Below are 23,782 nucleotides of genomic sequence, written 5' to 3' on the forward strand. Positions count from 1 at the left end.
CCAAGCAGGCATCAGCTGTTCTTGACGAGGCGGATCTCTTCGACATAAAACTTTTCTTTGCCCCCCCGACATGGAAACAAGAAACAACAACCGCAGAGATTTACACGGAGCAGCGTCGACGTGAGCGAATAATTCGAGCACTGTGACTCGTAAGGCTCCAGCGGGTCAGACACACAAACACCAACACACACATGCTAGTCAGCAGAGCATTCCTCTGCTGTTTGGACTGTTGTTGCCATTGGTCTAATGGTTCTCACATGTCTGTCGCCCTGTCTTTGAGCAGCACCCAGGACAATGCGGGCTATTCTCAAGGCTCTGCAGCGTGCTCTGTCTCCAACCGATCAGCGCGCAGATGGAACAAGCGTTCACACATAGAGAAGAAAGACAAGGAGGCAACATGACAGAAATCAGGACTTAAGCAGACGCACTGGAAGGAGTGTGTGTGTGTGTGCGCGCGCTCGTCACGGTTGTCTGCGTTAACTGGACTAGGCGTGTCCCGCCTCCCCGCCACTCCAAAGCCGAGCCAGCTGTCAATCACGCGGCCGAGACGGGGCCAGCGCTATGATAGCATCAGAAATCACAGTCGTAGCCCATCACTGCCGACAAACGCGCAAGCGCTTAAGAGGTTGAAGTCGCGGCTCGGGCCCCGTTCGAACGAGGCTCCCGACATGCAAAGCAGCGTCAGTGTGTCAGGAGTGCCTCGCTGCTTGGTCTGTCCCTCTGTCATCGCTTTGACAGGCAGACGAGAAATGTCAGGACTCGCAGGAGAGGCTGGGGGGGGCGAGCGTCGCGCTCTTTGTGCGCTTGTGTGCGCGCGTGCTCCCCGTCTGTCTCCCTCGCGTGGTTAATGCGTGGGTCCGTTCCCCTCCTGTGCGTGGCAGGCCGACACACAATGTCTGCTTTTGTTGTCACGTTAAAGTGATGCAATAAAGCTGTGCAGTGACAAGGACGGCCCGCGGGCTGCTCCGGTGACAGGGGCTGTGCGTGTGTGTGTGTGTGTGTGTGTGTGTGTGTGTGTGTGTGTGTGTGTGTGTGTGTGTGTGTGTGTGTGTGTGTGCATGCGTGCGTGTGCGTGTGTGTGCATGGAGAGCAGTGAAGAGGGGTTATTGCCACGAGACAGATTGCAAGTGTCATTTTCCATTACAGCAGCCTGAGCCGCTGTGTACGGCGCACGGACACACACACACACACACACACACACACACACACATACACATACACACACACACACCGCTGCACATGCCTTGGCCTACTTTACCAGGATGCTTTTGACAGCGAGAGACGTGCGTGCATTAGCAGAGTGCCGGCCCCGACTTCTTTAACCCTCTCATGGCCCTCACGCCACCGATTGCACACCTGCATTTGGTATTATTTATTTATTGGAGATGTGCGGGCTTTTCTGATTGGTCGAGCCCCACGGCGTTGGTGTGAGCAGCGACGGTTCTCCGTCACTGTATAAAACTCCGTGACCTCACGTGCTCACTTGACATCAGCAACCTGGGTGCTCCAATAAATGAGGGTTAACACTAAAAATGCATTGTTACCTCCGGCACGGACCGCTGTTATCTATTCAAAGGTCTCCCAAGAGGATCTGTTTGTTAACCCGGCAATTAGCCGGCAGCATTTGGTGGTTATCAGCTCCGCAGTTGACACTTGGTGTCGTCAGCTTGTAAAGAATGAGGCCATAAAATGAAAATGGGATCCGTGTTCAGTCCCATAGCTTGTCCCTAATAAGGTCCGGTGGCAGCGGCTATCTGGGGCCGAGCGGAATTAGTCCACAGCTGATTCAAATGTCTCGATGCAATCAAACGCCATTTAATGATAATGGAGGTCACAGAGGCAATTGGGAGAACGGTGTGTGTCTGCGTGGGTGTGTGTGTGCGCTTGCGTACGTTAATGGAATGTTTCCCCGTCTCCCGCGAAAACACAGCGGTAAGATAGCATCGCTAATTCCTCCCGCTCGGCACAAAAACAACACGCGGTGGAGGGGAGAGAGAAAGGAAAAGTCCAAACGAGGAAAAAAAAAATGCGACGACGTCAACAACAGCGCGCGCGCAAGTGAAACGGAACAACAAGGAAAGTTTCTCTGCGACTTTCTCGAATGTCGCTCCAGATTTTGCCCTTCATCGTTCTTTCACAATGTCGCGCCCTCTCCGCTGCTATTTCTGACTGCCAGTGTGTGGATCTGGCTCGCTGAGATTTCATGCCAGTGTAAAAATTGGCTGAGGGTTTGGTTCAAATCAAATTGGACATAAGCACCCACAACACCATCTGTTAGGAAAAGGCAGTGGAGTGAAGGGCAGAACTCTGTATTCAGATAAATGGATTTTCAATTTATTAAACTGTTGACTGACACCCTCGTAGATTTTCGCTTTATGTGCTGTGGCCTATTCTTAGAGCGTCGTATTTAACGGAAACATGTTGCTATACATCCGTACACCCCCTAATATTAGAATCAGAAAAAGGATCCAGCTACATCTGTTGTTTTGCACGAGTTAAATTCCTGTTTTTGATATTTTTTGCCGCACAGTCGCTTCACATTCATAGAGAGAGCGAAAAAAAACACACTTGGCCTTTTTTTTGTTGTTTTTTTCAAGTTTTTTTTTTCCCAAAAAAACTTTAAATAGACAAAAACGAAGCCCTCTCTGTGGCTCCTCGTTAGGTGTTCTTGGCATCTTGGCAAGCGGCGGCGCGTGTGTGCGCGCGCGTGTCTGCAGTTTTGTTTTACCAGGTGTGTTGCCCGGCGAATGCGCCTGCGATCGTCGCGGCGCTTCAGGGGAAGGACCATATGTCCCTCGTTGCTTCCCCTTCAGACTTCAACTTACTTTGCAAGGTGACGAGCGTCTTAAGATGCTTCCACGTCGAGCCGCCCGCCCTGTGAACGTGTGCCAAACGCTCTGGAGTGTGTGCCCCCCCCCCCCCCCCCGAAGCCCTGCCTAGTGGTCTGAGTGTTTATTAATAACAAAAGTTGGAGCCGCTTCTGAATGAAGCGTCGCTGTGGACGTCTAGGCCAACCGGGGACCGGCTTCCATCCTCTGCTGCACTGGGAGGCCGGGGCCACTGGGTGGGGGGGGTGCTGGAAAAGCAGGGAGGAGGTGGAGGAGAGGGATTTTAGTGTTTACACAGAGGCCCGGCCGCCGCGGCAACTGTTGCCAAGCGCCGTTCTCCCCGACAACAAGCCAGTAATTGGTACTTTTAGCGGCTAACCTTGCGGAGGTGGTGGTGCGAGGTGGTCGTGGACAAAAAGCTTTTTGATACGTCTCCCTGTCTATCTCTGCCTCCTCCCGCAAGCCGCGTCGTGTAGTGCCCCCGTGTGTGTGTGTGTGCGTGTGTTTTCTTCCTCCTTTCTTTTAGACAAGAGGCTGCCCGTAATCTTGGCACGGCCCCTTTTTTCGCGTTGGAACGATTGGAGCAGCTTTAGAAGGAATCGATAAAAATGTGTCCAGACACATGGCCCGGCTCGACCAGACATGAATTGATCATCAAAATATCAACAGCATCATTTCGTAATGCGGCGCGCTGGCGCCGGCAGCGTGAGGGGGAATAGCCGGGCTGCGGAGGAAAAGCTGAAGCGTCGGAGAAGGAGCGTAAATAAATGAGGAGTTTTATTCCAAATTCTGCTTCTCTCGGGTTCCTTTGAGCGTTCCCACAACGTGGTGTACTGTACAAAAGCCCCGCCCATGAAGTTGGAACAGGCACCGGTTTTTATTTCTCACAACCCATGAGAGCAATGGGACACTTGAGCGGTTCAGAAGGACCAGATTTGTTTGATAGCTCATGTCCAGAGGCTGAAGTCAAAAGAATGTAACCCACTAACCCAGTTCTGTTCCCCTAATCACACTTGGGCTTTAATTCAGTTAAGGTAACCTGGTTAAGGTGACTTAAACGGGTTCTAAACTAATCTTCAGATCATATGTAAACATCTCTCTGTCTCAGTTAATGAATGTGCTTCTCTCACCCCTCTCTCTCTCTCTCTCGCTCGCTCGCTCTGCTTGTCCTTCCTTCCATCTCAATACTTCAGTGTTCAGGGTGGCAGTCTCAGGCCAACCCCACCAGTGCTTGTATAATTGCTTATTCAACGCTGACCCCTGCTCGGTTTTAGCAGGGGAGGGAGGGCTGGGGGGGGAGAATGGAGAAGGAAGGAGGGGAGGGAGGGAGTTGCTGGTGCCTCCCCACGGCTGCCAAGGTCCAAGTCAATGTGGAGCCTGTTTTTCGGGATATAAGGGCCAACCGCGGGTCCCAAGCCAGGGCCCTTTCCTGTTGGCCCTCCCCCGCTGCCTCCCCCTCCTCCTCATCATCTTCGCTCTCCTCCTTCATCCTCCACCCTCCTCTGAGCCCCGGCTGGGACTGGCGTTGGCACAGAGGCCCCTTTGTTGTACACCCGAGGGCTCTCTCTCTCTCTCTCTCTCTCTCTTTCCACGAACACATCCACCACCACCGCCTCCTCCTCGCCATCCCTCCCTCTCTTTTCCTCTTAAGGTCTTCAGTCTTCACAAATATGAGATAATAGGAAAAATAGAGCTGGGCGCTTGTGGTGACTCAGGGCAAAACGTCTGAGTGAAAAATAGAAAGTGAGCATGATAGAGAGAGATGGCATTGTTCGCGAGGTCGGTCGGCGCGAGCTGGACCGAGGCTGAGTCTCCTCCCATTCCTCTCCCTCTCTCCCTCACTTTCTCTCCAGCAGCTTCTGAACCAAAACCTCGCTGTAGATCCAAAAGCCGGATGGGGGCTCGCTCTAACACACGCACGCACACAGACACACACAGACACACACTCACATGCGCTCTCCCTCTCGCTCGCTCGCTCGCTCTCTCTCTCGGCAGGTGGACTGGGTTGTTTTGGCTCGGCTGCAGGGCAGCAGCTTGACTCCGTTTGAGCCAATGAGCCAAAATAATAGCCGACGATTCCAGAGTTATTGTCAGCACACCGCCCTCCTCCTCCCTCCCTCCCTCCTCTTCTGTTTTTCCCAGAATCCCTCTCAGCCGTATGGGATCAGAATCGGAACATCAGCCCTCAGATGAATTAATGCGCCTTTGCATGAAAATGCCACAGCGGGATTCGCAGCCGTACATACCACGCTGGCAAAACCAGACAATCCAAAGCAGTTTTTTAAAACATCTTAAATCTTTACATTGTTCCAACGAAGAAAAGGGTGAAACTGGATTTTAGGGATTAACATGAACACACACACGCACATATATTTGCCCACCACTCGCCTAGTTCAGTTAGTTTTCCTTCACTCTTTTTGTGTGGAGGAGGGCGGGTCTCCTCCCTCGCCTTCAGTGCCCACACCCCACCCTGCAAAATGAGTGGCCGACACCCCTGCATGGGAACCACCCGTTGACGTCACACACACACACACACACACACACACACACACACACACACACACACACACACACACACACACACACACACACACACACACACACACTGCATCCAGCCTGTCAGAGGAACAGGCAGTAGCTTCTCTGACTTTCATGGAAAGTGTTGTGCTGTCTTCTTTTATTATATGATTCTTGGCTGTTATTAGCAGTAGATGTTCGCCTTTTTCCCACCCAGCCGTCGGACAAATGATATAAGAAGTCCTAAAATACTACAGAACACGTATTGCGAGTCAGCCGCATTTCCATCCTCTGGGCTGAGGCTATTCTTTGGCCGTGCGAGACACGGGAGGAGGAGGAAGCGTTTGACATGGGACGGCGTGCTATCGTGGCGTATTGTCCTGTAGCGGAGGCCATGTTTCATATTCTTATATAACGCTGAAAACAAGCTAACGCACTTGGCAGCGAGCGGTTGTCATGATGCCTCCGCGGTGATGAGAAGACTGCGGGGTCTCGTTGAGTTCAATATTTCTGCGAGGTCACAGGTTCGGGTTGTGCGTTTCGGTGTCATGCGTTTTTTTGGTGAAGCGCCTGTTTGTACTTTATCCCAGGTGACAGCGTATTTATTATAGTGTTCATCACATCAATCAGCTGCTTGCTAAAACCCGCTGCCTCGCCTCGCCTCCCTCTCCCCGCTCCTCCTGCCCATTTCCTCCCTTTTTGCCATTCGTCGCACAATGAAAGAGCCTCTTGGCTTTTATTAATAGTTAAAGTGGCCCCGGCCTGTCACTGGGGACAATGGCTGCAGCCCTGTTAATAAATAAAAATAATAACTAGGAGATGGAGACAGAGAGGGAGTGCAATGGAAAGGGAACAGGCGACACTGCCATTTGTTGTTCCCTCTCACTTGTCAAAGCTCTTTGGCTTAAAAGCCTCTGTCATTGTTGAGGGAGAGGGGGCTGGAGGGAGGGATGAGAGTGAGGGACGGAGAGAGAGAGAGGCAGAGCGAGCGCCAGGGGCTAATAGCACCTGTTGGGGTGACAGTGAGACAGCTGTCATGGGGAGGAGAGGAAAAAAAAACACAACACTCTTTTCTTCCACTCCCCCCCCCACCTTCATCCCGCTGCTCAGCCATTACCTGAAGGCTGCGGTGGGTTCTGACTGTACACACAAGGGCACATGGAGGGATTGCTGACTAACTGGCTGAGGGCGGACGGGACAGAGCAGTCCCAGCCCAAGGACAGTGGGAAGAGGAGCTGGGGGGGGGGTCGGGGCTCCCCTCTCACAGCCCAAGCAGCCCCGACCACCGCTCAGCAAACACAGGACAAACAAAGCACTCTGGCTTGTGCACATCCTGAACGTTCACTCTAACACAGGCCCACAAAAAAAAAAGGAATCGAGGGATGAGGAGGAAAGAAAGAAGTGGAGGCACGATGGGTAAAAGTGCTTTGATTTGTTGTTGAGTGTGTCTCACTTAGCGGGGAAAGAGCGCTAAGCTGTTCGGCTCAACGCTCTGGACATCTCGCTGCCTCTCTCTTTGCGTGGAAGGCTTTAACCGTTTGTGTCACAGCACGCATGTGTGTGTGCAGACAGGCTGTCTCATACCAGCAAGATTAAGACTTTTTTTTTCTTAAATCAGTCTTGTCATTATGGGGAAAAAAAAGATAATCCGGGGGACAAACAAACTTTTTTGCCTGCTGTCAGCAATTGGCAGCACGTGTGTACATGAAGGTGTGTGTGCACATGTGCGCATACATGGCCGTGGAGCCTCTTTATGCGACATCCGTGTGCGACCGTAGTCAGTCGGGAGTGTAATTACTGATGTGTGCACATGTGCGTGCCCGTGCCGGGGTCCGTGTGTGTGTGAGGGTCTGTGGAGTGTGTGTTGAAAACAAAGCGGTGGCTGATAATGTGTCCATTGTGGCGGGTGCATTAAGGCCCTCTTTGTCTCAGGGCCCACAGGGCTAATGATTCTCTAGCAGCAGGTGAGAGGGAAAAAGCCTCTCTCTCTCTCCCCCCCCCCTCTCCTCCACTTGTCTCTCTCTTTATCTTGCGTCGCCTCTCTCTCTCTCGCGCCTCTTTTTCCCTTTTGCTCACTTGTTTTCGTTCTTCAGATTCTCTCTCCTTTTTCGATTTCCAGCTTCCCTCGTTCCACCTCTCCTCTCTCTCCCTCTCTCTCCTGCTGATGCGGCCATTAGGCTGAGCTGCCGCTGCCTTTATTACAGCAAATGGACTTTAAATGAGCTTTATTGTTATGTTGGCCAGCCGACTGAATCCCTCTCTCTCTTTCCTCTGCCCCCCCTCCTCCCCCCACCCCCCCCTCCTCCCCTAAACAGAGGCCCCCAGCATTGAGAGGCTGTTGTCAAAGGACTGGAAGGATAAACTTTTGGCTATGGGCTCAGGGCACATCGGAGAAATTAAAGGTATGGTACAAGAAAAAATGACCAAACTCAAAAAGTGAAAATTTAATTTTATTTCAGTTTAGTTAAGAAAGCAACAATATAGTATACTATGTAGTCTGTGTCCATGGTTACAGCAGAATGCAAGCAACTAATGCAACAGGACTTTTTTGAAAGCCCAGATTCACCCAATAACCTGGTGCATCCACCCACAGCTGATTCACCGGCTCCATAGCAACATTCTACTTCCTGTTTACAGCAAGCATGATAGAAAGCATATATATATGAAAGCAAGCAGCCAGGAAACCTTTGACACTATTAAGACTCAGAATTTCCCCGTAGTGAGGTTTGTTCCATCTAGTCTCCACGATCCACCTAAACCACTCAAACAGCTTGAATATAAACGGCTGTAGCACATGTTTAACATCATTTTAAATGATGAAGTGTCACGATGAAGGACACGTGAAGTGTCAAAAGTTTAAGAAACACAACTTTGAACGTCGAACTGACCTGAGCTGAGCTGCGCCCCCGCCCTGTGTCGTGTTTGTCATCTCTGCCCTAATCTTAGCTTTAATCGCACATTTTATCCCAACCAGCCCTTCTTTGCACCAGAGAGCGAGATGGTGGAGAGCAGGACAGAGGACAGGATGTGAGACAAAAAAAAATGGGGGGGGGCACAAGAGAGCAGTGCTGTAAATGTGCAGGATCAAGACTCAGAAGCAGAAAAAAAAGCCAAAGCTACGGGGGGAGAACGATTTGAGAGAGGTGGAAGAGACCCGCTATTATTCCCTGTAACTCCAGGGCAAAGCCCGTCGTTCTCCTCCAGTAATTGAGCTTCATTAGGAAGCGAAGCAATATGTAATCAAAGAGCCTTGCAGAGCGGCGTGGCTGCTGGGAGGGGGCTCCATTGATCAAACCCCCTTTTTCCCAGCTTCCTGCCGCGCTGACATTTCGGCGCAGGGCGTCCCGCTTGGTGCCACCGCACAGCGACAGCTGTGTGTGTGTGTGTGTGTGTGTGTGTGTGTGTGTGTGTGTGTGTGTGTGTGTGTGTGTGTGTGCGTGTGTGTGTGTGTGTGCGTGTGTGCGCGTGTGCGTGTGTGTCTTAGACAGCGCTTACGTAACGCTGTGTGTCTGCCAGCGCGATAAAAAAGCAGAATCATAGAAAAAGTCAAGTGTTGGACTTCTTTTTCCCCCTGTGCCGGATTCCGGTGAAGCGCTTTTTGTGGGGAACAAAGTGATGTCAGGCCCGCGCCTCCCTCTCAGCGAGCCTCGATGAGGAGCGTCGTTGGTAAAAGGCCCCATGCGGTTCGCAAAACACAAGCATGAAACTCATGTTTCCCCACGGTCCAGAACGGTGTCCTTGAAATTCTCAAACTAAAACCATGCGATGCTTTATGCAAATCCATCTCACATCTGCCGCCCCCCCCCTCCCCCTTTTTTTAAATCAGTGACTCTTCTTCTCCTGTGTCGTCCCTTCATCCTCTTCCTTCCTCCTCCCTCCCGCCTGCCTGATGGGGAGTTATCAATGCAGCTGGGGTCATTAATTAGCACAGCGAACTTGGTGACAAGCATTACATTGTTACAAATTGGTTAATTACTCTGAGCGCATGGGGGGGGGGGTCGGCGCCGGTTCGGCGGGTCTGTAGGTAGCATTGAGCCTAAGGAGGAATGCGCGTTAAGCAGCGGGGTAGGAGCAGCCATCGATCGGAGGAAGCCGCGTGGACGCGGGCTGATTTATGAGGCGACCGCGGGAAAAAGAAAAGCCTCTGAATGAGCGGCGCCCGGGTTGGCGTGAGAGTTTTGGACACGTCTCGTCTCCGTTAGGGAGCATGCTGTTTTCCTGGATTCTTCGTCTCCTCCCGCAAATAGCCTGGTTTGCTGATCAAAGATTGACAGCTGAGAGGGGGGATTGAGAACAGCTTGTAGAGAAAGAATGGACGGGTTGTTTTCGTCTTCACACCTAAGTGTTCAGGCTGCTGCTTGAAGGAATGTCCTTTCACATCTACACACACACACACACACACACACACACACACACACACACACACACACACACACACACACACACACACCATTTAGCACAGTTTTACTGTTTGCATGTGCGTGTGTGTGTTGGGTTAACCCCAGCTAGACGGCCCGACAAGAAAGACTCCTTTGATCATCGTTTCACCTTCGCAGCCCTTTTTTTTCCTCCCCCCTTGCCCCTTCCTCCCCACCCCTGCAACCCCCATTTGAACAGGCTAACATTTTTAACACAAGGCTCTTTCTTGTCTTGGTCAGCTACAGCTACACACACACACACACACACACACACACACACACACACACACACACACACACACTGTGGTGCTACAAAGGTGGGTCTGTGAGTTAGGACAGCGGCGTGTTTATTTTTCCAGCGCCCAGCGCTCCCGACAGTTGCCGTTATTGTTCATTGTTGGCGGAGGGATGGAGGGCAGGGGGGAAGTGGAGGGGGTGGGAGCGGGCAGCATGCAGGTGGAGGGGGGGGCTTCCAACAGGGAGGACAAATGGATGGCTCTCACCTTGCCAGGCGGTCAAAGGGCAGGCCCTTTACCTTTGCACCCCCCCCCCCAATCCTTTCTTCCAACTCCCCCCTTCCACCCCCGTGGTTCTTCTGTCTTTCCCTCTTCCTCCCCCGTCTCCCCCTCGTTCTCCCTCATCTGGTTCGACTGGCGCAGGAATGTGGCCCTGTTAAAGGTAGCCGCTGGAGAAGAATGGGTTATTGTGCGGCCCCGCGCACACGCGCACAACAAAGGCATGTGGTCAAACACATACGGTCCATGCGACCGCCGCTCGCGCTGATTGTGGCTCCGTGTGCCTCCCTCTAACTACATCCTGCTGAATGATTTAGACCGTGTGTGGACGTGTGTTTGCTTAACTGTGTGTGTGTGTGTGTGTGTGTGTGTGTGTGTGTGTGTGTGTGTGTGTGTGTGTGTGTGTGTGTGTGTGTGTGTGTGTGTGTGTGTGTGTGTGTGTGTGTAACGGAGCTGGTATGTCAGGATCTAAGGAGTCAAAGGTCAGCCCGTGCTAAATGTGAGCAGGAGGTTGGCTGACGGCAGCATAAACACAGACCAGACACGCTCACCCCCCCACCCCCGTCTCCGTTTCACTCCCCGTCACACACGCACCTCACGCAGAAAACATATACTTTCGCAGCAACACTCCCGAATTCAGCGTCCCGTCAGGCAGATCTTCCGTTGACTTCGAGATTCAGACGGAAATGTAAATTTCCAAACCTGGCTGGAGATTTGTTGTTGTTTGTTAAATGTACGAGTCTGGCTCGGCGCTTACATTTGTTTTGCCACCACATTTTTTTGCCTGTTTACAAATGTCTTCTCAGCCAAATGCATCTCATTCCTTTTATTTCAATAAGTTAATGAAGGCAGTGATGGATGTGCTCGGCCTTCCGTCCACATCTGGTTTTACAACTTTCCAACACACATACAAAGCTTCCAGCCCCCCCCCCCCCCCCATCCCACCCCACCTTCTAAAACCCCCAAACAGCCATATATTAAGATGACCAACAAGCCATGGATACCTTTGAGATGCTTTGTTGTTTCTTCCACAACTCTCTCTCTCGCGTACGACCTCTGACCTTAACCCCACAATCCTCTCTGGCTTCTGGTCGACTGAAAGTCTCATAACAAATACAAACACAGTTTCCCTTTAACATCTTTCAACAAAGCCCTGCTTGTTCTTCATAGTCTGGTGAAATAGTCCCTTTATTAAGGTGTAATATGATGTTTAAGCAGCTTAGTTGGCTTCAGTTTAAGTATTAATTTGATGCTAAATCAAATAGTAGAAGTAGAAAACGCTTTTGTATTATTTTCAAGAAGCTCATATTGCAATATTGAGTATGCAGTTAGTGCCTTGCTGAAGGACAATTATGTTCAAGGATAAAGTACGGTAGAAACTCCAGTCAGCATTTGCAGGATCTGAACAACTGCTGTGTAGCCATCAGACGCTGACAATTCCGGCGCAAGCCCTCAGCCAAGTGTTGCGCTTCCCCTCAAGGTCCCAGCGGTCTCACCTCTGACCCCTCCCCCTCTCGCCTCCCCCGTCCTCACAGGCACCCCAGACAGCCTGGCGGAGAAGGAGCGCCAGCTCATGGGCATGATCGGCCAGTTGAGCAGCCTGAGGGAGCAGCTCCTGGCGGCGCACGAGGAGCAGAAGAAGCTGGCCGCCTCGCAGATGGAGAAGCAGAGGCAGCAGATGGAGCTGGCCAAGCAGCAGCAGGACCAGGTAGAGGCACACGCTGCATGTGCACGGCTCCGTTTGGGAAGGCGCTACGCAATTCCATGCTAACGAGCCATTTAGTCTTAAGCAGGTGATCGGTTATGTATTTTCCCTGTCAGATGAGCACAAGAATTTCCACGAGCTGTAAATATTTAGATTCTTTTCGGCATCCACCATATTTATTTGTTGAAATATTAAAAAACAAAAACACATTTCTTTCTGCTGCATTGCCACAGAGATAAATGCATTTATTGTGCCTGGCCAGTAAACACCAGAGACACATGATTGGATACTGATTTGGAATCACAAGTTAAACACACACACACACACACTGTTTTGGTTGTGTACACGCACAGACGCATGCACACACCTCCCATCACATCACAAGCGGTCACTCTTAGAGGTTTCTAAGCGTCGACGGCAGGAGGGTTCAGGGCTGCGATTGAAAGCGGCGGAGTCCCACGGGATCGGTCTTCCCTCTCTCTCTCTCTCTCTCCGTTTCACACACAGACATCTCGTACGAGCCGTTGGCAGCTCGAACACAGGGACATTGCATAGGAATAAGCTGAGGGTACAGTACTCACTGGAGCGGATGTAGCTGAGACACACACACACACACACACACACACACACACACACACACACACACACACACACACACACACACACACACACACACACACACACACACTGCCAGGCAGGAGTCTGCCAGGTATTTGCATAGAGAAGGGTTCCCCTCTTTGTTGTTCTCCTTTATGCCCCTGGACAGGTTGGGTTTATGAGGAATAACACACACACACACACACACACACACACACACACACACACACACACACACACACACACACACACAGAAATGTAGCTGTAAGGACAAATCACCTGTGAGAAACACGATGCCTTACAGTGTATTTAGCTGAATTCCACACCAATGCACAATGATTTGGTCTCACTGTTTGAGAAACGTGTGTGTAACCACTTATCTTTCCTTTCCACTGGAGAGTTTCTGTTCACAACTTAAATGTTTTTTAGACATAAGGCTGATTCTAACAAAATGCGTTCGACCAGTAACACACATTGTCTCAGTCCAGAGAAGATGAGTTCTTTAATAGGACACCGACCCTCTATCATGCAGCTGGGGCCTCCGAGACCCACAGATGTGCCAAACACACACACACACACACACACACACACACACACACACACAAGGTATACATACGTCCTAATAATTCGATCTGCTTTTCAGATTGCCCGGCAACAGCAGCAGCTTCTGCAGCAGCAACACAAAATCAACCTCCTGCAGCAACAAATCCAGGTGAAGCCCGCTTCTCTCTGTGCGTGTGTGACAGTGTCAGCGAGCATGTGTGTCCGCATGGGCCACAAAGGCATGTCTGTGATTGTGATTGTTGCAGCTTGTGAGCATTTGGGGCCTGAATCAGCATTGACTTAAAAGTAGCCCCTCCTCCTCTTCCTCCATCGCACAAACACACAGACATGCACAGCCCCTGTAATCAGTGGACAAACGCTGTGTTCGGACCAATCAAGAGCAGGATGCCGACAAGAACAGTATGTGCGTTGAAAGTTCTTGTTGTATAAATCAAAGTTTACGTGTTGAGCTGTCCGTGAAGTGCACTTCTGCGATGTTCTATAGATCTATAGATTGCCTTGTGAAATTGTGAAGCCGCCCTCCACACATCCCAGATGAGAGTCCCGCTCGCTTTGCTTAGAAGCATAAGACAAACTTAGTTGACCTCTCAAGATCTAATCACGCAGCTTTGAAGACAGCAGAAAAATGTGTTTATAGACGAAATTGAATGAAGTGAAACGCTCCTTCGGGTATGAATGTGTGTCTTTACTCAGGGAAAGTGGGTGGGTATATGTGTAACACTTAAAAATGGAAGTATTGTCCTTTTGGGTGCTACACTGGGGCCTCTATGTTGGTCCAGGTGGCCTGGAACGAATAGCCCAGGCCTTTGTAAAGGCAGACGACACTGAATTTTTGCGCTGAGAAAGCCAGGCTTTGTGTCATAAAGGGACGCCCTGTCCAAGACGGAACACACCCCCCCCCACCACCCCCCGAGAGTTTAGCCATGCACGGTTTGTGTGATAAGAGACCTTGTGATAGCACGTGTGTCTGTGTGTGTCCCTACGACTCCCTGTGAAGCAGCTGTGCTCGTTTGCTTTGTGCGTCTTAAATTCGGGATTGTTGGCGTTTTGTCCCTCCGACCGAAAGAACAAAAAACGGGGGAAAAGGACGAGAGCGTTTGTCTCTGAAGACCCCTCTGTACGTACACGTTCTCCGCAGCTGTGTGTGTTGAGCCATAAACACGTCCGCTCTTGATTCACTCCCTCGCGACCCCGCCGAGACAAAGCTCGCTTTTCCCATGACTTCGCAACCTTTCCCCAAACAAGCGTTGCCGCCGCCGAGCGGGGGCCCCAACAATAGCTTCTCACAAGCAGGGGCAGCTGTGGGCAGCCTCGCCAGGAGAGGGCCAACACACGGACGAGCGTCCGGGACACGCGGCCTTCGCCCGCCGCCGCCGACACGCCCGCGTGGAGCGAGAGCCTGATGATCAAACACGCACTCATCATCAAAGACTTGGTCGAGAAACGCGCTGCTTAATCATTCATGAAGAGATTGTCTGCACAATCCCACAATACAATGGCCTGCCAGAGAGAGGGCACCAGGTTCAGTGTGTGTGTGTGTGTGTGTTTTGTGTCTGTATGATAAGCCCCATGTGATTGCGTTTCCCCCTAACGAGGCTGAGTTCAGCTGTCCCTTCGTGTGTGTGTGTGTGTGTGTGCGTGCGTGCGTGTGTGTGTGTGTGCGTCTGCGTCCTTGGCTTTGTTAGGCTCAAACCCCCAAAGGCCTGGAAAGAATGCTTTCAACCGTCCACTTGGAAGAGGTGATGAAATGAAACGAATTATCAAGCTCATGAAAAAGAGAGGAGAGCGACACGCATCCCTCATGAAAGGAGGACAAATTATTTATTGTCCTCGTGTCCAATCGCCTCGTTTTTTTTTTCCTGCTCCTCTTCTCACCCTGAGACCCAAATCCAACTGGCGTCCGCCGTCCGGGGCCGGAGCGAACAAGCGGAGTTCATTTAGAGGCAGCGCAAGCTAATGACGTGCAGCGGGAGCGCCGCGCGCGAGCGTTCGTTAGCGCTCAGAAGTCGCTAATTGATTCTACCTGAAATTAGCAACAAATTAGCACCAATTATGATCCATTCATTTGGCCCCCGCCCACACACTTACAATATGTTACGCGCTCATTGTTTTCAGTTTCAAGAGAGCTTTTAGTCTGCAACACCTAATTTCATCTTAACCCTTGAAGTGTTCATTTGGACTTTGACCTGTCGTTGTCTCAACACTCGAGTCCTGACCCCATGTTGACGTAAAGGTGCCAAAAAAGTGATTCTTACTTTGTCAAACTTGCTCTCATGAGAGTTGGAAAACCTGCTCTCTCTCCCCCTCCCCTCACCCCCTGCTAGGGACCGTCTTGTTAAGCTCCGAGGGGTGAGCGCATTTCCTCCAACTTTTTCCCTTTGCTCTCCCTCTCGCCTCCTCTCGTTCTAATTAAACGACTTGTCTCCGAGGCTCCCTCCGGTGTTGCCGGGGACGACTGTTGCTGGCGCGCGGGGAGGTTCGACGGGGATGAAAGGAGCTCACCTGCCGCGCGGCTCAGGGCTTACCTTGAGAAGCACGTGTGCATTTACATAGAATAGCGAGGCAGCGGCGAGGCTCACACCCACACACACACACGCGTGTGTGTGGAGCCGGTGGGATGAGGGGGGACAAGAGTATGTCCTGCCTAATGAATCAAAACCCACTCAACCAAAACACACGCGCGCGGGCGGGCGCGTGCGGCGGCTAGCGGTGCGCGCCGCGTGCCGCCTTTCATCCGATCGAGCACCGGCGTCGCTAAAGGTGGGAGACGGCGTCACGGTCAGAACAAGAACCCCAGGAAGGATCAGAGGGGGAGTGACGCCAGTCGAGGCTCTGCCCGCGCCACGAGAGGCGACAGCGGCTAACAAGCGCTCTATTGAGGCTAACCTGCCGCGCTAACTCGATCACAAAGGGAGCACGCGCCTGTGACGCCGCCGCCGCCAGCGAGCGCAGCGTTGCCTCTGTGCTGGAGTCAAAGCACAAGCGCTACGGCGCAGGCTTCTCGCCCCCGCCCCTGCAGACGCCTCCACACGCCGGCACCTCTGGACCCGGTGCATGGGAGCGACTAACCCAATTGCCTGTGTAATTGTTTAATCACTCCCATTACACCGCGGACCGGTGTAATTTGTGTTTTCCTTACGCACTGGATGCGTCGACCTGCGGCGCACGAGCGCGCACCGACTGGACCTGGACCAGGCAGCCGGTCTCTGGGGGCCCCCCCCTCCCCCCTCCCCCCTCCGCTCACACGCTTTAGCCTAGCGTACCTTCATGCACCGTGCTGTGTGTGTGTGTGTGCTCTCTAGCCAATGAACAGGCCTGTCCAAGGAAAGTTAATGGGCTAATATTAAAAGCCAGCTACGTCTCGCTCTCGCTCTCTCACGCGCGCTGTCACTCTCTCTCTCACCAAATTAATTATTGGTTCTGTCGCTCGCACATCCCCTCTTCAGCGATAGGTCATCCAGGTCCTGCATTAATTGCCGGAGCATATGGTCGCCAACAGATTTTAGCTGTGGGACTCGCACTTTATCGGGGGGCTATTTCTTCGCGCGCTCAGATGCGAGCCATATTGTGCGGCGCTGGCAGCCATTGTTCGGCGCATTAACTTCATAGAGCTAATTACTCCCCGATAATAACTTTACCTTGGAGTTTTTTTCCGGCGCGCCGCGTGCCAACCAACCTGTTTCGCACTCCATATGTTAATTAGCGGCCACATCTTCATTATGCCGCAGCGGCGCTTTAAGTTCAAGCTGTGCCGCCTGGCGCGCGGCGCGACGCAGCCTGGACTCGCTGCCAATTATCCAACTCTTGCTCCGCTCTCGCCTCCTTTCCACGCGCTTCTCCCTCTCCGGGCTCTGTCTGCTGTTTACTTTCCCCGGATCGGATCCTCGGCTTCTTCCCCTCCTCTCTCGCCCCCTTGAAAGTTCCTAAGAAAAAAAAAAGTTTGCCTCCGTTTCTTCATATATATGCGATGTTTAATGTGTGTGAGTGTCTCTCTTTGTTTTACGCTCAGTTATCGCTGATTAGAGGAGTTCTGTTTGTTTGCGATTTCCTTTTTTTGGGGGGCTGTACAGATATGAAAACAGAGTCCCCCCTTTCCTCCCCCGTCGCCCGGCGGCGTACAGTAGCCGGAGTGTGATGTTTCCTTTTTTTTTCGTCTGTGCGTTTTGTGGCTTTTCATGTTCGCTTTGGACCTGACGCGAAAGAGAAGCCGAGGAGTGCCTTATTCCCCAAAGCGCCTGCTGTTTCAGATGTGCCTCGTCCTTTATGTGTGGGATGTGGAGATTGTCTGATAGATCTGGCCTCGCTCTCACGTCTCCTCTCTCTCTCTCTCTGTTTCTCCAGCCACCGCTTCTTCTCTCGCAGGCTTTTTTCCTCTTCCGCCTGCCGATTCATCTCTTTGTTTCTGACTGTCACATTTGGGAGAGCTCCCTCATTCCTTTCCTTTTAAAGTTTATATGGTGATCATAGGAGCAACACGCAGATCGTAGCCCTCTTCAAGTTATTGCATTATTGCATTTCCAATGTGTGGATCCACATGTGATCGTTTTGTTTCCGATCCATTGTGTGTGTGTGTGTGTGTGTGTGTGTGTGTGTGTGTGTGTGTGTGTGTGTGTGTGTGTGCGTGCGTGCGTGCGTGCGTGCGTGCGTGCGTGCGTGCGTGCGTGCGTGCGTGTGTGTTCAGCTCATCAGATCAGACACATATTTAACACCACGAGGGGGGAATTATTCTCCACGAGTCATTGACTTTCTCTCCTGCATTCGCATTTCTCCTTGTTCCTTTGTGTCCTCCTTTCTTTCCGTTGTGTCATTTTCCCTTCTATTGCTTGATCTTCTTAACCCATTGTGGAGACTTGTGCGTATTGTGCAACAGTTCTGTAGGCTGATTAATGTCTCGCCATTGTGCGCCGGCTTTTTTTGTCATGAGATAGAAAGAGAGGCAGAGATAGACTCCGACGCTATTAAGGAGCTTTCTCTGATATTTTCATTTGTAATGAAAGAAAGAGCGCAAAGCTTTGTGCACACACACACACACAGACACGCACAGTTATCCATATAGTATGTACATGTCAGGGTTTCAGTACACATTAAAGCTGCCACAGACTTCTCTTTCCTCCCCTTTTCCCTCCTGTCCTCATCTCCTCTTCCTTCTCCTCCCTCTCCTCCTCCTCCTCGCGGTATATTACTGTATTGCTAGCCAGCTCCACTCCAGCATATGTCCAATTAGGCCTGAAAGGCAGAGCGGAACTGTTCTGTCTGTGATTCGTCCCCGCGGGGGTGCTGTCCGAGCGTTGCGCTGGAACGCCTCTCCCTTCTGATCATGCGGCGCAGGCGGCCCGGCGGTTTATGGTTAACCAAAATGGTGGCGTAATTATTGTTTTGGTGTAAAGGGGGGAATTGGGGGGGAACAGGAGCTGCTTGAAGAGAGCACTATTCCCCCTGCGCTGTGATAGTTTGATTACAGTGCTGTTGGCTGCCGTGTGCCAACACACAGGAGAGGGAGGGAAGAAAGCACACACACTTAGGTGTTTACAGTACGCCAGTGTGCATACGTCCAGTGAAACACACACACACACACACACACACTGACGGATGCTGGTAGAAATGAGTGACAGCACTCCTTCACATACGACCTAATTGCGCTCGCGGAGCCGCTGCCTCCTTATGATCGCGCTCCATTCCCGCAGCGATTTCCCCACATCGCACCGCTCTTACTGTACCTGCCCATTATCCTATTCAGCCTCCCGGCGAAATAAAAGAAGAAGATCAGGAGGAGATGGGAAACTAAAGGCAGCGCAGGCATCGGCGCAGAGGCCGAGGCCTGCAGGATCCATCTGGGATTAGGTGTAAAGACGGATTAGAGTCCCACAGTGGAAAGGTTGAAGTAGTTTGTCTGTCCACATCCAGGGCCGCGCAAACAGTGTCCGAACAAACCACAATACCTGTTGGACGACTTTAATCCCCTTAAAGGCAGGATCGGTGGACGCTTGTTTTCAAGGCCTGCACAAATCAGGTCCCTGAGACGGACGGGCGGATGGAGAGAAAGCTGCAGGACAAAGTTTGAGCAATATAGGAGCTGTGTACTGTAGGCGCCGCATTGTTGTGTTGTTGATTCAGAATCTAACAAAGCTGCCCAGTGACGACACCACAGCCTCTACACAAAAACAAGTCAGTGAATAGGGACGGATATGATCGGCACAATGTATCTGTGTCAGTCTGGCTCCGGAGATGTCCTCCCTTCCTGCGTGCACACTACACCTCATCCCGCAGCCGCAGTGGATACTGTAGGATGCCTGCTTTTCTTGCTTCTCTCACCTTTTCCCACTCTCCCTCTCCTCCTCCTTGCCTCCGCTCGCCCGCCGTCTTCTCCTCTCTCCTCCTCTCAAACTGTCAGTCAGTCCATCACACGCAAGTCTTTGTGTGTTGTTTTTGGCAGAACGCTGTTTAGTGCAACCATCTGTCTCCTACTTCTCTCTCTTTCTGTCTCTCTCTCCCTCCTTCTCTCTCTCCCTCTCCTGTCCTCCCTGCCAAAGCCACCCATCGGAGCAGCATTTCTCTTTTTCTCGTTTTTTTTTTTTTTCCTCTCTGCGCGTCTCCCGTTTGAAAATCCTGGAAACCTCGCGAAGTTGAATGGCGCTGTGCCGGCGGGTGCGCGGAGAGGGGCCGGGTCCGGGTGTCCACGGCGAGAGGCGCCCTCCAAGTGACGGGAAAAGGGCCAGCTGTTGAGACAGTACATTGTTCTGCGCTGATGAAGCCGCAAAATGATGTTGCATGCGTGTTTTCCATATGTGCGTGAATCGCTGCATGTCTGTAGGTGGATCCTCAAACAGATGTCCATGCTCATGCGATCTGTCCCCTTCTGTTCTCCCTCCCTCCCTCAGCAGGTCCAGGGCCAGCTCCCTCCGCTCATGATTCCCGTCTTTCCTCCGGACCAGAGGACCCTGGCGGCGGCGGCGGCCCAGCAGGGCTTCCTCATGCCCCCTGGCTTCAACTACAAGCCCGGCTGCAGTGAGTAGCGTTCGCGCACACAGCGCAGCACGCGCAGGTAGCTTTGAAGTGCGATGTTTGGAGTGTTTTTCACCAAGCACAGGAGAGTGTGACCATTTTCCCACACAAGGAGTCGGATTGTTTCCCAAAAGAGGCGCTCGCCCCTACAACATCATCTCTCTCCTAATAGAAAAACCAGTCCAAATACACCCTTCCTGTTTACACACTCGCTCTCCCTCTTTATCTCTCCCACTCTCACTCAGTCCTTTTGGCTCCTTCCTTTTGTCTTGTCTATTTTTTGATGTATAAAAGCAACAAAATGCAGGCGTCCTGCAGGACCTGTTTTTTTTCTCTTCCCTCCTTTGGCTATCATGCTCCGGCTGTGTGGCAATGTGTTGTTTACCATGATAGAGAGAGAGAGAGAGACGGAGAGAACGAGGGGTGGGCGCTTGCCAGGGGATGCTGGGAATAAATGCACGGTGGGGGGGGTTAACAGAGGGAGTAGAGGGAGGGTGGTAATGTGACCTGCCCCAGGTTCTCCTCACATTAACACGCCACGCAGCCAGAACATGTTTCCAACACAGCCCACACACACGCTAGCACACGCACACACAAGCACGCGTGCAGCCAGAGATTGCTTTGTGATCTTGCAAATAGGGAAAAAAAAGCCTAAATAGACGGAGATATGTGAACATGCGCAAAAAAAAAATGCAAGCTTGTGCACCCACCCCCCCTCCTCCGGAACCACCACCACCACCACCACTTCCCCCAAGTCCCATGGAGTTTCACAGCTTCCCAAACAAGTCCATTCCATTTTAATTAGTGCCATCTTCACCCACGCCCACTGCCCACGTAAATACCCTGTCAAGTGGTGGGCTTGTCTTTTCACTGCCTCCGCCAGCACCGACCGGACTGCCGCGGCGCTGCCAGGCCGAGCCGCCCCTGAGAAAACTCTCTGGCAACTTTGGAAGTTGTTGTGAGTCGGTGGCGTTCGGTGGCGTTCGGTGCCGCGGCTCTAAATAGGACATGTGTAGCATTGTGCGCCGACATATTCTCACGGCGGCTTCGTAGCTTTGTAGTTGGGAATAGATTTTATCGGCTCAGAACGGACAGCAGCGGCTGTGAGACTCGTTGGACCTTATGTTCTCTTTGTTCGAGCTTCGGACACAACTTCTACTGTACGGTTTTACCGCGCTTTTCCTGTTGAGGGTTTATGAGCCAGTCACAGCTGTCAAGAGAGGGGGGGTTATTATTTATATATTATAAACTCCTGACCCTGCATTATCCATCATGCATTTTCCAGAATTTGCACCAAACCAACACAAACGCATCTTCTCTTCTCCTAACCTACCTTCCTGACCGTTTGTCAGTGAGAAATTTCAGCCCCCGTTGCCGAGGTCGCTGTCCCGAAGCCAAGAGCAACATGTTTGCTTTCCTCCGTCCTGCTCCCTTTTGTTGCAGCGACCCCCAGGAGGAGCATAAATATCTCCCCAGTTCATGTTTGTCCAGGGAGCACGGAGAAGAGACCCATCTCCTAGAATACACAGGCCTGAAATAATTATTTAATCCCTGCTGCCCTCCTCTCCGCTAGAGAAAAGAATGTCTCGGCTTCACTTTTTTTTTTTCTCCAAACCAAAATTATATGGGAAAGTATGTCAGGAGAAGAGTCTGGCTTCTGAAAAACGCACCCACATTGACTTGGGCGCACACACACAAACACACACACACAAGGTCGTGATACAGCCAAAAGGGCGACTGCTGTACTGAACGTCTAGGTCAGACATGCGAGGTCAAGCCCTGAGAACATTCCCAAGTTTTCTCCTGATGTGGTCCCAGTGTAGAAGCCGGAACTTTTTTTTTTTTTCTTTTTGCTTACTGGACATCACCAGATGCCAAACAGAGATGTCAACAGGCACATTTCATTTAACATACAGGACTTGTCCTCTCCTCCCCCCTCCCTCGCCCTCCCGTGTTCCCTCCCGTCTCATCGCTGACCTTTCTCCTCCTCCTTTCTTCTCGCTCTCAGAGCAATTACAGCCTGGCATATCTGCACCTGGTCACTAATAATCCGCACCGGTCCCTCCTCCCCCGCGCGCCGCCTGCGGTCCTGTCACTCGCCGGTCAAATTCTCGATCCGCCGCTGACAGGAGAGTGAGCGCAGGGGATGGTTGTCCGGGAAAGATGACAACACGGAGGATTTGAAGACATAGAAGTCGGGAGGCAGGGCGTGCGGAGGGAAAGGAGCCCCCTCCCAACAAAGCAGGAGAACAGACAGCAGAGAGGCGAGGGTGGGGTGGGGGGGGTGGTGGGGGGGGGGGTGAGGAGGGAGCAGCAATCGGCGGTGGCGGCTCTTAATTACTGCGCTGGGGCTGGCTTTATCAGAATCCCCTCACCTCGCTGCTCTTTGTCAGGGGGTATTAAGGAGGAGGACACACAATCAGGCTTTTCATTAAGGCCCTACCGGCAGCGCACACAAAGGCTGGCTTTAACAGCTGCAGAGAGGGCCTCAGGTGGCGGCGGAGGAGAGGGGGTGGCCGATGGGGGTGACGGGGGACGAGTTAGGGGAGGAGGAAAGAGGATGAGGGTTGCAGGGAGACGGGAAGTGCATGTTTGCGACTGGGGATGCGATCGGATGCTGATTTAGATTCAATGTGAGCCCGAAGTAAAGGATGCCGTGTCTGTTCTTCAGGTGACCCGTACCCTCTCCAGCTCATCCCCACAACGATGGCTGCTGCCGCTGCCGCCACGCCGGGCCTGGGGCCCCTCCAGCTCCAGGTAAGACCACCGACCACAGTAACAAGTGGAAAAGCCCAACATTCACACCTGAAAACATGTTTGCTGGGATAGATCCTTTAATCCCGTCGGCCTTCTCATCCCAGCACACACCTCCCCACTGGGCCCCACACTCTACTGCAGGAGCACAAACGCAGGGGCCCAGTTGTCACTTCCAGCCAATATGTGGACAGTGAAGTCATCCTGTAAAAACAGTATCGTGATGATCAGAAGCGGCAGCCGTCGGCTCTGTCCCACATCGGGAAGTCGACGCGGCTCAGCCGCACATTCACATTCAGACATATCCAGATCAGCTGTCGGAGCCGTTTGGGTTTTGATTTGCAGCACAGACGCATCTTTGAATGTCATTAAACGGTGAAGCGACCAAAATGAGGATTCAGTCGTGATCTTCGAGTGCCATGTGATGTTTTTCTAATTAAAACATGGTAAAACCTTCAGTCTATCATAATTAAAAAAGTACATATGTCTACATACGTTATTTCAAGCCAGTCTCGAATACTGAAGCCAAGAAACAATTCAGACCAGCAGAGAGGCAAAGAGTGAGTCAGCATCTGCTGTCCCGCTTAAAAGGAGGATGAGCCTCACTTTGGGCCTTTCCTGTCTGCATATTTGGGATAAGTGGACTATCGTTTGGGAATCCTCAGCCCCCCCCCCTCTCCTCCCACACAAACACACATGACTAGACTTCACATACTTCCACTCAGATTCACATGGGCTTCAGGGGGCCACTCTCTCCCAGAGGTTAAGAGCCTGCACGGGCCTCCTTTCAGTTGCCTGTCTGAAACACATTAACCCCCAGTGTTGGCGCTGCCCTCGGTACAAGCTGCACTTGCAATGCCCCCCCACCCCCCGTCTGCTTGA

At 51.9% G+C, this 23,782-nt stretch overlaps 1 protein-coding gene across 11 annotated transcripts in view; it reads left to right on the top strand.

The window, feature by feature from the left end:
- sox5 (SRY-box transcription factor 5) overlaps nt 1–23,782 on the top strand; it is a 154,106-nt gene that overhangs the window by 109,862 nt on the left and 20,462 nt on the right. For 8 of the 11 annotated variants that reach the window (XM_055511423.1, XM_029164181.3, XM_041072067.2 and 5 more), the window contains 5 exons: nt 7,661–7,747; nt 11,814–11,986; nt 13,224–13,292; nt 20,023–20,149; nt 22,818–22,903. In XM_055511423.1, the coding sequence (XP_055367398.1) occupies nt 7,661–7,747; nt 11,814–11,986; nt 13,224–13,292; nt 20,023–20,149; nt 22,818–22,903 (542 nt within the window). The remainder of the gene's footprint in view (nt 1–7,660; nt 7,748–11,813; nt 11,987–13,223; nt 13,293–20,022; nt 20,150–22,817; nt 22,904–23,782) is intronic. The other 3 variants (XM_029164179.2, XM_041072070.1, XM_029164183.2) reach the window with 3 other exon arrangements.

Source organism: Betta splendens, chromosome 9 (genome assembly GCF_900634795.4).
Source record: "Betta splendens chromosome 9, fBetSpl5.4, whole genome shotgun sequence".
NCBI lineage: Eukaryota > Metazoa > Chordata > Actinopteri > Anabantiformes > Osphronemidae > Betta > Betta splendens.